Source organism: Oreochromis niloticus, linkage group LG14 (assembly GCF_001858045.2).
Source record: "Oreochromis niloticus isolate F11D_XX linkage group LG14, O_niloticus_UMD_NMBU, whole genome shotgun sequence".
NCBI classification, from domain to species: Eukaryota; Metazoa; Chordata; class Actinopteri; order Cichliformes; family Cichlidae; genus Oreochromis; species Oreochromis niloticus.
The window spans coordinates 23,781,668-23,794,743 of NC_031979.2; the positions used below are offsets into that span (position 1 = coordinate 23,781,668).

The following is a 13,076-nucleotide window of genomic DNA, read 5'->3' on the forward strand; positions in this document are numbered from 1 at the left end:
AATATAATTCTTTATTCTTCTTTTTCAGCTTCTTCTTTTTATTATTTATAATTAAATATAAATAAACCAACACGTTAAAATGGATCTGAAACTGAATAAATGTCCAACAACTTCCAACTTTTATTCTAATTAATGTCTTAATGTTATAGTTAATACAAGGTTCATTTACTGTAATTACAGATTCATTTCTTTATTTACTATGTAACTGTAACAGTGATTAAATGACATAATAGGCAAGAATAAATGATATGAATGATACACTTACTCAGACAGCTATTAAAATCTCAAAAATGTTAAAAAGCTGCAAAAATCTGACATTCACATAGCAGTAAAAACAGAAACAAAGAAATCAATATTTTACATATAATTCACAATAATGCATGCATATCCCCCGTTATCCTACAGATAAGTATGAATCCCTTATTACTAGGAAGTGATTATCCATGAAGCCATTAATGTACTTATTAGCACTTATTATCAGTTTCCTTTGACCAAAATTCAATCCAGTCTCAGCGGCCTGGAAAGAGGTAGAAGCGCTTGGTTAGAGTGCATCTGTCTTTGGTTGGCATCTGTCTCAGTTTCTCAGAGGGAAAATCTTCAAAGCGTTGCATGACCTGTGTGACGGAAACATAATCAGTGACTGCATCTGTTTGCCTGCAGCACTATCACCAAATGAGTTTTCAGGTACTTACTTTTCTGAAGAGCTCGTCGATGTCGTCCTCATGGGAGCACGTGTTGAATACCTCCTTGATGAACTGGATCAGAAAAGACCCACGGCCTTCCTGTCTGTATGAAACAGTGTCTGCAGGAAATCATGTTACAACAGAATCAGACTATGCTTGTGTGTTATTGGTGCAAATTTCAGATGCTTATCTTAATAATGGCAGAAACCTTTTGCATAATAAAACCCATCAGCAGACAAACTGACCTGGGGTGCTGGACAGAAGTGAAATGAAGTCCTTTTCTTTGTGCACATATCGAGTAGAGTCATCCACAATGCTGTTTTCATCAAAGTGGCTCTGGGACACATCATCACAGACCACTTTTGCACTGTCACTCACCATCACGGAGCCACCAGATTCTGCAAAACACGCAGCATGCTTTTAATTCAGGTCCAAACTGTAGCTATGAGGACATTTGTACATGTTGGTCAGATGAAATGATTGAAAGTCACCTCCTCTGCAGGCCTGGATGATGATGATCTTTGGTTTGTTTAGCAGTGCTGAGCATTTCTGTGAGCCCAAGTACTTGTAAATATTGTCAACAGGGAATTCATCCGGTTCTCCTTCTTCTCTGTGATTGACACCGAGGACAATTCCCCGTTTCCCGTGAGACATAATCACCACAAACACACTGTCTGTCTCTTTGAGTTTGGGGTGTTTGGAGAATTCGATCAAAGCCTCATCTATCTTCTGCGTGAACACAAAAAGTCCCAGCATCAGTTGTTTTGTCACTCAGCCTTAATTTGCTAGGAAAGAATAAAAGATTATTATTTAAATACCTTTCCAGTGAGATCTTTGTATTTGACCACTTCATAGTGCAGAGATCGGAGAAGTTTATCCATGTTCTCCTCGTCAGCTTCAGCTCCTTTTCGGGTTAATCTCTCATCAGAAAAATTTTGATTACTGATTAGCAGGGCCACACGACTGCTGATGGACTTTTCTGCCACAGGGTAAATCTAAAAATACAAATGTAGAGACAGAATATTTACAGTTATAAATGTAAAATTTAAGTGTATAAACAAAGTATCCCAAATTTGAATCTTGTCTGTTAAAAGTGTTTGAAAAGTGATGACAAACATTTTTATCGTTCAGCTTCATCCTCCAGAAAGAGTCAGTTGTGGCGATGAGTTCGGAGGACCAGCTTTGCTCCTTCTGAGTCGCTGCAGCTGGAAAAAACAAAAGCACTGTTCAGACTTTATTCTGTACGATTTCCTTCTTCCAAACAGGGTGAACTCACCAGGAGGCTGACCACAGGACAGACCCAGCTCAGAGTAAAGTGTAGGATCTCTCTTCTCCAGGTGTTCGATCATCTTCCTGCTGGCTTTATCTCCTTTCCTCTTCACCATGTCGATGAGAGCACGGGCCATGTCTGCTTTGTTACTGTTGTCTTTGAGCACAGAGTCAATCTCTCCATCATTCAGCAAACCCTCTTCTAAAAGGTCATCCAGGAGCTGTTTAAGAAGGGCTTTTGATACCTTTTCAACAAACCGTCCTCTCACTCTGGCAAGCTCCTTATCTAGAGGGAAGAATAAGATCAAATAATCATGTCAAAATCAAAATCGATCACACCTTAACACTTGGAAAATGCATGAATCGTGATACCTTCTGTCTTACCTGCCATTATTCAGCCTGTGTCCTCCAACATGTACGAGTGAGTTTGTCATGAAGATGTTTTATCTGCTGATAGTTATGTGGAAACCACACTTCCATGGAAGTGGTAGCAATCAAGTAAAACTTGAAATGCAACACAAAATATTTGCAGTTTCTTTTGGCAGTGGTTTCCTGAAAATTAAGCGATGCTTATTGTTGTTTACAAAGAAGTAAGTCTTTTATATTTTCCGATGTGAGCACCTCTTTAGGACTTTAAGCCCTATGTTTGTTATGATTTGCGTTCTTTATTGTCATGTTTATGCTTTTAAATAGTTTTCTTAGGAACACAGAGCTGCTAATAATAGCTATACAACAGGTAATGAAACTTAAGGTGTTTTTAAAGTCAAGTGTACAATAACACTTAGGCTTAGTAACAGGTTCTCATTTTCAAGTCTATACAGTTACAGTTAAATCTAAACTTACTGCAGCTGAGAAATATAAATACAAAGCAGAAAGTGGTGCAAAAGGAGAGAAAAAGTATTTAAGTATCTCTTCTTATAAATGTTGCACTGTATTTTTGTACAAAATGAGGATCATGCATACCATCCCAGGTCACTTATATTAAAATGTAGAAGAAGAAATGTATTTTTCCATCTAGTATGGACTGGGTGGAGTGGATGGAGATGAGTATCAGAGGGTGATTTGTGACAGAAGCATAAAAGCAAGAGTGAAAGGGAAGATTTATGTGATGGTAGTGACATCTGATGTAAGGTTTGGAGACAATGACACTGATAAAAAGATGTGAGATGGAGCTGGAGGTGGCACAGTTGTAGCTGAAGATGGTTTTCAATGGAAGTTTCCAGAATGGACAGGGTTAGACAGGGACAGGTCAGGTCCAGTGGTTTGGAGGCGAGGTTAGAGAAGAAAAGCTGCAGGACCGGATGAAAAGAGGGAGAACTCAGACGTTTCGTGGATGTAGTGAAGGAGGTGATGCAGATGACTGGTGTGACAGATGAAGATGCTAGGGCTAGGGTTTAGATGCAGGCTGAATATCAACTGTGTCAACCCCTAAAGGGGTAAGGGGCAACCGGAAAGGCAAGAACATGGCTGCAATTGTCCTGACATCACGCCACTCCTGAACTAGAGACGAGGTCAGAAGTGTCTAACCTGGAATGAGGAGTCCAAGTCATATTTACGTATTATATTTACATATTGTAATTCTGCTTTCACCACAAGCCGAATTATTAAAGTGCATTTCTCTTTCCATCTGATCTATGTTGCAACCAATGGGTGTATAGAAGTCTTAATCTTTTCAGGTTTTCCAGACAGCCTGATCTTTATGTTATTTTACTTTCTATATGTGAATGAAATGTAGTTTTAGTTTATTAAGCCTGGGTGATTTTCGATTCATAAATATGGTGCTCTTGGAAAAAAGTTTGGACACTCCTGGTTTAGGTTAACCAGCGATTCTAAATAGCCCACAGGTGTGAATGTGAGTGTGAATGGTTGTCTGTCTCTGTGTTGGAGCTGCGCCAGGCTGGCGACATGTCCAGGGTGTGCACCATCAAAATGAATAAGTGGCCCTAACTTAGTCATCTTAAGTGAGCTTTACTCAATTTTTTTGAGGAGTTTTGAGAACTAATTAGATTTTACAGTGTATGCCCCCCCTCCTGATAAGAAGTGGAAGAGAATGGATGGATGGATGGATGGATGGATGGATGGATGGATGGATGGATGGATGGATAATAAAGGCCCAAGTCAAAAATTTGTCAAATGAAAGTCACCATAAAAAGTGGATAATCACCGACTTTATTTCCAAAGATCACAAAGGATTTACAACCAGAACCTCTGCTCTACAAAGATCTTCAGATGGCTGACAAACAGTTGTGTTGACTCAAATTAGACTCAATTACATTAATACATCAACAATGAACAGAATCAGAAAAGACCAGTGCTCTACATTTCTGTATGAGTTAGTACCTAAAGGAAATCATGTTTTTAGTGTGTAAAGTTTAAGACAAAATATTTTTGGTCTTAAGGCCTGAAGTCTTAAGGCATTTATTTCCTATTGAGTTTCATGAGAAACTGATTCTTATCAACTGTGACTGTAAGGATTATATATTATATAAGAAGTTCAGAAGAATCTGGGGGAAAATCTTGTTCTGCAGTTGTCCAGTAGATTCAGAAACACAAATCACAACAGACAATTTTTTCTCTTTGCGAGAATAGAAATGAGGTGAAAACCCTTTTTCATGCTTGCTGGAGGCCATTTTTAGAACCATTTTATTCACTCAGTGATTTTTCTTTTCCTGAAATGACTCGATACCAATGAAGCCACTCTGAGGCTGAAGTAGGGAGTATTGCTTTGCTGACTCATTCTTAAACAGACCAACAAATGATCCAGCTTTCAAGCAACAAGCCCGAGCACATGCAAGCTACTTGAAGACACTCTAAACAAGGCAAGGCAATTGACATGTACAAACCAAAAGAGCTGTTACTGACCTGTTGCACTTAAAATTTAGAAAGCTAGGGCCCTTTATTTTAAACCCATAGTGGTAGTTCACAGAATTACAAAAACAGCCTCAACTGATAAATGTTTCTGAAAAGACTAAAAATTACTTACGTGAGACTCCATATTTACACAGACTTAAAAGGGTTTAGAGGAGACATATCTAGTGTGAGCAGATAAATGTTTGTGTGAGTGTGATTTTTTATGTGGGATGAATTTTGGTATGTCTGACTTAAAAAAAAAGAAGAAGAATACACTCAACCTATGTGTGTTAGTGGTTTGGAATTTAGCCTTAAATATAAAAAGCTTGTAATTGTAATTTGTGTACAGGACAGACTGGTGGAATTGAGATTTCTTTTTACCTCTGGGTGCTTAACACTGGAGCACTTATGACCTTTGACCTTTAAATACCCAGGGACTGTGTAGAAGTTCTGATAGGCTGCGTTACTTTCCCCTATGGTCATGGGAAAGGTGAAAACACATTACTGGGTTAACGTTACCCGACCTTCAAAAACTGTGCATTGAGCAGTAATAACTTTATTTTTTATTTATAAAGCACCTTCAAGCAAAGTGCTGTACAACTGTTTGAAATTACAGACAGAAAATCGTTTCCATCTATCCTATCGCAGCTGTTATATGGTGACAGGCGTAGGTATATTTTTGGACTGTTGGAAGAAGCTGGAGCACTCAGAGAGAACCCTCAAAGTCACAGGGAGAACATGCAAACTGGATTTGAACCCAGGACCTTCTTACTCTGTAGCATCAGTACTAATCACTGCAGAGTCATAAAGGACTAAACCTATTCACACGACTGTCTGCTCTCCCTCTGGCATGAAGATTAAGAAAATTATGAATCAATATTCTTTTCACAAGTCAAGAATATTGAATAAATAACGAAACAGACATATACTAATCCAAATACATTTGTGTGCTTTTTATGTAGGCCTATGGTATTGCTGCTGTTATTTTTAATTATTTCAAATGCGTTAGTATTTTATTTTATTTTATTTTATTTTATTTGCCGTCACACGGAGGTAAACTTCTTGATTGTTTACTCTAGGTGGCGCTAAGCTGTTCAAAGTTAGTTGTATATTATGTTTTTTAAAAAGCGGTGAAGAAGAAATAACAGCTAGAAAATGGGTTTGGGGCGAAGCTAGCTGTCAGGCTAATGTAAATATTCACCAAGAGGAGACTGGAGAGCAACTGAAGATAGCGTTACAAGAAAGCTTTTTGTACGTTGACACGAAATGTACGTAGTAACGTAACGTTGACCTGACTTGCCGTCTTAGCGAGCTATGATAGCTCAGTAATTAGCTTATGTTAGCACTGGTTACATTGGCTGGCTATAGATTAGCGTATTGACTTGTCATTCTAGACCGTAACAAAGGCTAACAGGGTCTGTTAGAAACTCCAGGAAACATTTGTCGCTAAGAGACAGCGATGTTTGGAAAGGGTAAGCTTCAGAGTCTGTGTAGGAGAACTACACCGACTATTAGCGTGCTAATCACAGCTTAGCTCATAGCTGGGGGCATTCCTTCAGTACAACCCAGCAGTCGGCAAACTTTAATGTCAGAAGAGCTATTTTTGAAAAGTTTCTGACCAAAATAAGTCTGTTTGAATCCTCAGGACACATTTAAGGCGTATAATGAAGCTGTCGCGGCTTGTTAAGTAGAAATTCGCCTCTCAGCATTACTAATAGGAGTAATGTATTATCAACAAAACACAACGATTATGAAATGAAGGGAATAACATTAGCATATACAGAGCTGCTTTGAAATAGAGTAGCTTTAAAGCTTTGCAGGCCTCTTTGAGTAGTATGTGTTTGTGCAGTTGACTCAAATTAAAGATCGTCTTCACTAATAATTCTAAGTAAAACGTATACTACAGTAAGCTTCACAGTAGTAAAAATTAATATAAAGGAGTTTAACTCCAGCTGCAATGACTAAATGACGTTCTCAGCCTTTGTACATTATATAATGTATTTGTAGTATATTTAGATATAGCAAGGCACAGTTGCTGTTCAAGTTTTTAAAGTTGTATCACTTCTGTCTCCACTCAGTAGTCCTTCCTTTTAAAGAATGATGAGCCAGCGGCGTGGGATCCATCTGGACCAATCAGAGCTGCTATGCAAAAAAGGATGTGGTTTTTATGGCAACACTGCTTGGCAAGGCCTGTGCTCAAAGTGCTGGCGAGAAGAAAATCAGCGAGAAAAGCAAAAACAGATTCAGGAGGACTGGGCACTTGCTGAAAGGTTTGTTTGCCTTCTTGTCTCCTATGTAAGACTACTCAGAAAAAGAAAAAAAAAGTTGTTAGAAGTTGTTCTGTTCTCTTACCTCTAGATTTACTCAGCTTCCTCTTACAGTTAGCTGTCCAGCTGCGTAGTCTTACAATTCTACTGTTCTTTTAAATTTTTTTCCTCACAGGTTGCAGAGAGAGGAAGAGGAAGCATATGCAAGCCGACAACAGAAGACCCAATCACAGCCTTCCATTACACCTTTTAGCAAGTTTGAGGAGAGAAAGACTAAAGAAAAGTCCAGCAAAGTCAACACGGTCACAAAGTTTTTTATTCCGTCCACAAAAACACCACCAAAAAAAGGTACGTACTGTAGCAAACAGGCAGCTGCTAGAAACTCTGGTAGGGCTTTATGTTGCAGCTCGGTAATAACATCCTGATAGTTTTGTAGCTTTAACATAGAAACAATAGTTTCAGAAATGCCACGAAATAATGAGGAGAGGTATGAGAAGTGTGACCAACGATTTATATCACAGTATGTCAGGTTATCGCCATATTGATGCTGCATGAGTGGGCCTTGATGTAGACTTACAATGAATCATTCAGGAGTTTGTGGAATTTTAAATGTTTTAATGTCATGAAAAACATAATTAAAACTAAAATAAAATAAATCCAAAAAACGATAAACATTCTACATTTAGGATCTGCTACAAAAATAAAATATTTAGTACAGAGAATAAGAATCAATTCTTAACAGGAGTCCTTTGATTTGATGTAATCCATCTTTTTGTTGTTACTGTATCCTTAAACATCTGGTTGGTTAGCATTGATTAGCTGCCCCACGCGCAGTGAAAGTGCAGTACGAGAGCAGCATGATCAGGAATTAAGTAAAAGGAGTCATTTTTAAAGCTAAAGGAATTAAGAAAAGAAGATAAGAAAAAAAATGGGGAAAAAATGAAAAAGAAGAAACTTCCAAACAGCAGATGAAGCTCCTCCATTGGTCACAAGTTATTTTGCTGCGACTCTGGTCTCGTTTCTTCATTCCACAGTCTTTCCTGTTCTTTCACGTAGTAATGCTGCTCCTCCCAGCTGTTGTGCTACCTGGCATGCTAGCATTACCCAGCATGTGAATCAGCAGTGTAATTATGTAAATGTGTCATTATTTGTTTGTTTCCTTTATGTTAAATTTAGTGGAAAATGATTAGAAACCTCAGTGAGAAGAGAATTCCCTCAGCAGGTATAAAGCTATTCAGTTAATAGAGTTTCCCTCTCAATACGCGCCTCAGGACTCTTTAACAGTCAATAATATGTTATGTATGCATGAAATTTTGACTGCCAAGCAAAACCAAGTAAAACTTTGGTTATAAATACAATAAAAACTATTTAAGCTTCTCCTCTTTCAAGAGTTGCCACGAAATCTGGTTAAAATAACTGAAAAATATGTGCAGTATTTGGATTAAAAATGTTAATATAGTGAATTTAATTATTGAAGTAGGCCGATAATAATGAGGTAAATTTGGCAGATGTTTTCATATTATGCTGTTATAAGCCAAATACCTTCAAGATTACTTTAAAGTTCTTGTAAACGTGAAGGTAATAATGTAAAAATTACGTTAAATCCTTTAATTAGTGGATGGACATTTTCTCTAATAATAAAAGTAGAAGCTTATAAAACCAAACATCAAGATGCATGGTTTTTATCTGGAAGCACTTTCTAGTTTCTGTAATAAATTGATACCACATTATTACCATGTTGTTACTGCGCTGCAATATGAAGTGCTATTATAGGTTTAGTCTATATGTTGTGTTTTTACACTGTTAAAAGTTGACAATGCTGTTGAGAAAACGATGATATAATGAAAATGAGCTTGTTTCAGTAAAAGTATTTCTTTGCCTTAATGCTTTACATTTTACCCGTTTAGCTGGAAAATCACTACACGCATAGATTTGTGAGTGGTGATCTTTGCCCTGTTGAAGAGACCTGTTTAGTTTAACCTAAATACAATTTGGTTGGATAAATGTGTTCTTTTTCTGGTACAGCACTAGCTGCTATATGCGGTTTTGAAATATTAGGAATACATGCTTGTATCTGTAACTGATTAAAGTGACATTAAATTATCATTCTGCAGATGTTCCTCCTTTTGACACGCAGTCTAGCCCCAGCCCCAGCTCATCCACAAGCCGACAGTCATCTGTGGACAGTGACATCGCGACACAAGAGTTTATTGATTTTCTTAAGCCTCTGAAGTCTGGCAGGGAGATCTTCAAACAGTGTCGGGCCTTCACTGAGACCATGGTCTACAAGAGGGTGGGTTTTGATTAGCTATACAAGACTCGACAAACTGTTAATGCAAAACCGTTACTTTAAAATTCAGTTTTTATTAATGTTCTTACTCAAATTCACACAACACTGGTGTAGCAGTTACAGTTAACCATGTCAAATCAGCTTCAACTCAAATGGTAAAGGCATTATTTTTGTGTTGTAAGGAAAGATTTACTTTTTTTAAACCCAAAAGTTGGGAAATCCCTGCGTTACAGCAGGTAAAACATGAAAAACAAATACAATGTCCTAAATCAAAGAAGTTCAGATTGGTATGAAGAATGAACTCGATTAAATAGAAAATACAAAAAACTGAATCTAAATAAAATACAGTTTGAAAATAAAATTTGAAGGTCTTTTGTGATAATCCAGAGTTGATTCAAACTGAAGTGAAATGGCAGCAGCGATGATGGGAGAGAATTTCCTCAGCAGATAACACAGTCACGCTCCAGTGGCAAGTAGTTTGAAGTTCAAGCAGAACTGCTAGTAAATGTTGTTGATCAGATGTATTATGAATGTATCCATTTAATATGCCCTTGTGTTTTCTGCAGGTAATATATTCAAGACTATCAAAGCTTTACACTCCAGTTATATCAAGGCTGAATTTATATTATTTCTTATTCCTCATTCAGGACATAGGAGCTGATGAGCTGTCAGAGTGCGTGCAGGACTCCTACCAGAACCTTTCAGAGCGCCTCCAGACCCAGTTCAAAGGTGCTGCTGCTTTACTCTTGCACCCAACAAGAATCTGCTTTAAATGAAAAATATTAACAGTATTACTGGGTATGATTTTGATTTAATATCTGCAGTCTCTGGGTTTCTCTTTGTAGGTTCGTCTGATCAAGTAGAGTGTATTATGGATGAAGTCGAAAAGTACATGATGACTCGTCTCTACAAGGAAGCCTTCTGTCCAGAAACAACTGATGATGAGAAGAAAGACCTCGCCATTCAGAAGAGGATCAGGTTCGCAGACAAAAGTCGTCACAACACTTAAAAGAAGATTTTTTTTTTTTTTTTTTAATAAATGTATTTTTTGATAATAACAAGGAAGTACTGCTGCAGGTAAAAACGCAGCATATTGTATACTCTTGGACTGAAGTACTGAATGATTTATTACAGAGCCCTGCACTGGGTCACCATTGAGATGCTGTGTGTTCCTGTAGATGAGGAGATCCCTGAGGTTTCTGACAGCGTAGTCAAAGCCATCACAGGTTTGTCCCATACTGGGTTATGTTTGAGAAGAACAAAACAGGACATCTCGCGCTCTCACAGAGGGTTTCCACCAGGAACATTTTGACACCTGGCTGATGATGTAGTCAGGGGGCTAGAGGGCTAGGAGTGGTGCTGTGCACACATTAGAAGAAAGACGGTACTTTTATTTTCCACTTACAGCGGAAAGAGACTACCCTCTGAAGTAGTCTGACACGCCATTGCGTCCAGATCACACGACTGATTTAAGATGACGTAGAAGCAAGACAAAGCTTTGCGGAGTCTCCTTTTCACTTGTTTCTTAAGTGCGGACTTTAAACTATATACCAATTTTATCAATTGTGTTGATTGGCCAAGTAAAGCCAGAGATAAATAATTTACGCCATGCTTTTTATCCCTTAGCTATAAAAGGCTGATGGGGTATTGTCGTCACCCTGCTGGGCGGGTGGGCGATGTGGACACCCAAGTTTGTAACTATCATAACTATTTATGTATGTAACTATTTCCTACTTTTTAAAAATGTATTTTATTTTTATTGATTGATTTGTTTTTTGTGATTTTTAGTTCAGTTGTGTTAACACAGTGAATCGAAAAGAGAAAATAACTGCGAGGTTGTGCTGAAAAGAATGATACCAAACAAGGAAATATAAGTAGTTTATAAATTTGAAATATAAAGGTGAAATCAAAAGTAGTCCGAAATGGTCAGTTATACACTAGATTCCAGAGTGTTAAACTACGTTGAGTGGTGGACATAAGTCAGAAAATGTTATTTATTCTCCTTTTTTTACTTCTGTGTAATTTTTTTCAGACTACTTTGGCATGTGTTAAAAATGAACTTGAACAGAGGGCTGATACGATACATCATCTAACCTAATGCTTGTAGCTTTTGTCCAAAGATGCTACTGATGCTTAGGACCTGCAGGATGCTGAGCTTGTATTACGCTGGTGGAAACCTTCCTTATAGTGCTGATATGACAAAACTTTCAGATTAATGCTCTGTTTGTCTTCTGTTTTGTTTCAGACGTGATCGAAATGGATTCGAAGCGCGTGCCCAAGAACAAGCTGGCATGCATTACTCGTTGTAGCAAGCACATCTTCAACGCTATCAAAGTCAGCAAGAAAGAGGCTGCGTCTGCAGACGACTTCCTCCCCACACTGATCTACATCGTGCTGAAAGCAAACCCACCGCGACTGCACTCCAACATCCAATACATCACCCGTTTCTGCAACCCTAGCAGACTCATGACTGGAGAGGACGGCTACTATTTCACCAATCTGGTGAGGAAATTAATACAACAAGTGCATTTATGTGGCTTATTGGTGTTTGTCTGTAGTTTTTCAGTTATAGTTTAGAGCTTTTAAGTTGTTTTGTGTTATTCTGACCTGTTTTCTATTATTTTGTGCTATGAGAGATGGCTGAGTCACAAACGTTCTGTAAAATTCAGTATCGTTCAGCAGGAATACAAAACTACAGCTTTTAAAGTTCAGTCATCACTTTTTAAAAACAGTTTCTGACAAAAATTGCCAAAATCCTTTTAGTTAGTGACATTTTTCTATTAAATCAGATTTCTTTTTCTTCGCAGCAACTTTTAATTCGATTTAATTCAATTTGCATAGATTAAAGATAAAATGCTCCAAAACAATTGAACCACCACAGTGTACAGATCACATGGATGTGTTCAATAGAGTTGTAAAAGAAGATGTCAAAGAACTCTGTGGTGGTACGCTGTACCTCCTCCTGATGTAATAATGGCAATAGTATTAATTAGGGAAAATTTCTGGCGAACATTTTCTTACTAGTCTAAATGAGGGGAAAAATTTAGGCTAACCAACTAGTAAAACTAAGAAACACTCAGGAAGTTAAATTTGAGAACAGTTTTATGGAAAATGTCAAAAATTAATATACCGCTTGTGTGTCTGTGCTTCACCTTGCATTGTGCATCAAGATTGTGTCAAGATTGCTCTCTTTTCACAGTTCTTAAATATTTGTTTTCATTTACACCCTCAATAGAGCATCCACAAATGGCTCATTTCCTTTGTTGTGTGGATGCCCTCAAAGGCATCCACACTATTGAGTTCCTGTTTCTCTTTATTGTGTGGATGCCCTAAAAGGGCTTCCACACTATTGAGTTCCTGTTTTAAACTTTATTCTTCAAGTTGCTGCCCCGTTTTTCAGCACTTAACTACTCCCTCAGTTTTCAGCCGATTTTCTCCGTTCAAACTCTAAACTGTTCTGCTATTTCTGCTAATTCCGGCTATATCTTTTGGTGTTTATTACTATTATACTTTTTAAAATATTACACTTTTTGTGTCCCATTGAAATGAATGGAAAACTTCCACAATTCTGCTAAAACTTGCTTGGTTTTGAAACTTAACTGCTTTCTCATACTTTCACCTAGAAACTCCATTCAAACTTTAAAATGTTCTCAGATTATTGGGCTATTCCTGTCTGATTCAGCTTTTTCAGATCTTCTACCGTTTTAATCTTATCTC

The 13,076-nt window shown here is 37.7% G+C and overlaps 2 protein-coding genes across 7 annotated transcripts in view; one reads left to right on the forward strand and one right to left on the reverse strand.

Annotated features, from left to right (window-relative positions):
* LOC100702756 (caspase-1) lies at nucleotides 1-7,172 on the reverse strand. The gene is made up of 9 exons (XM_019367762.2): nucleotides 7,155-7,172; nucleotides 2,337-2,504; nucleotides 1,960-2,238; nucleotides 1,800-1,888; nucleotides 1,502-1,678; nucleotides 1,175-1,412; nucleotides 929-1,081; nucleotides 693-802; nucleotides 1-614 (listed from the first exon to the last, which is right to left on the reverse strand). The coding sequence occupies exons 2-9, from the start codon at nucleotides 2,341-2,343 to the stop codon at nucleotides 510-512; spliced, it is 1,158 nt and encodes a 385-aa protein (XP_019223307.1). The 5' UTR covers nucleotides 2,344-2,504; nucleotides 7,155-7,172; the 3' UTR covers nucleotides 1-509.
* rabgef1l (RAB guanine nucleotide exchange factor (GEF) 1, like) overlaps nucleotides 5,870-13,076 on the forward strand; it is a 21,225-nt gene continuing 14,018 nt past the window's right edge. For 2 of the 6 annotated variants that reach the window (XR_002064599.2, XM_013277310.3), the window contains exons 1-8: nucleotides 5,874-6,070; nucleotides 6,881-7,072; nucleotides 7,245-7,417; nucleotides 9,184-9,362; nucleotides 10,007-10,088; nucleotides 10,205-10,337; nucleotides 10,494-10,585; nucleotides 11,605-11,861. Coding sequence is in view for 5 of the 6 variants with exons in the window: in XM_013277310.3 (XP_013132764.1) it covers nucleotides 6,900-7,072; nucleotides 7,245-7,417; nucleotides 9,184-9,362; nucleotides 10,007-10,088; nucleotides 10,205-10,337; nucleotides 10,494-10,585; nucleotides 11,605-11,861 (1,089 nt within the window). In the remaining variant the exon portion in view is untranslated. The other 4 variants (XM_013277314.3, XM_013277316.3, XM_013277311.3 and 1 more) reach the window with 4 other exon arrangements.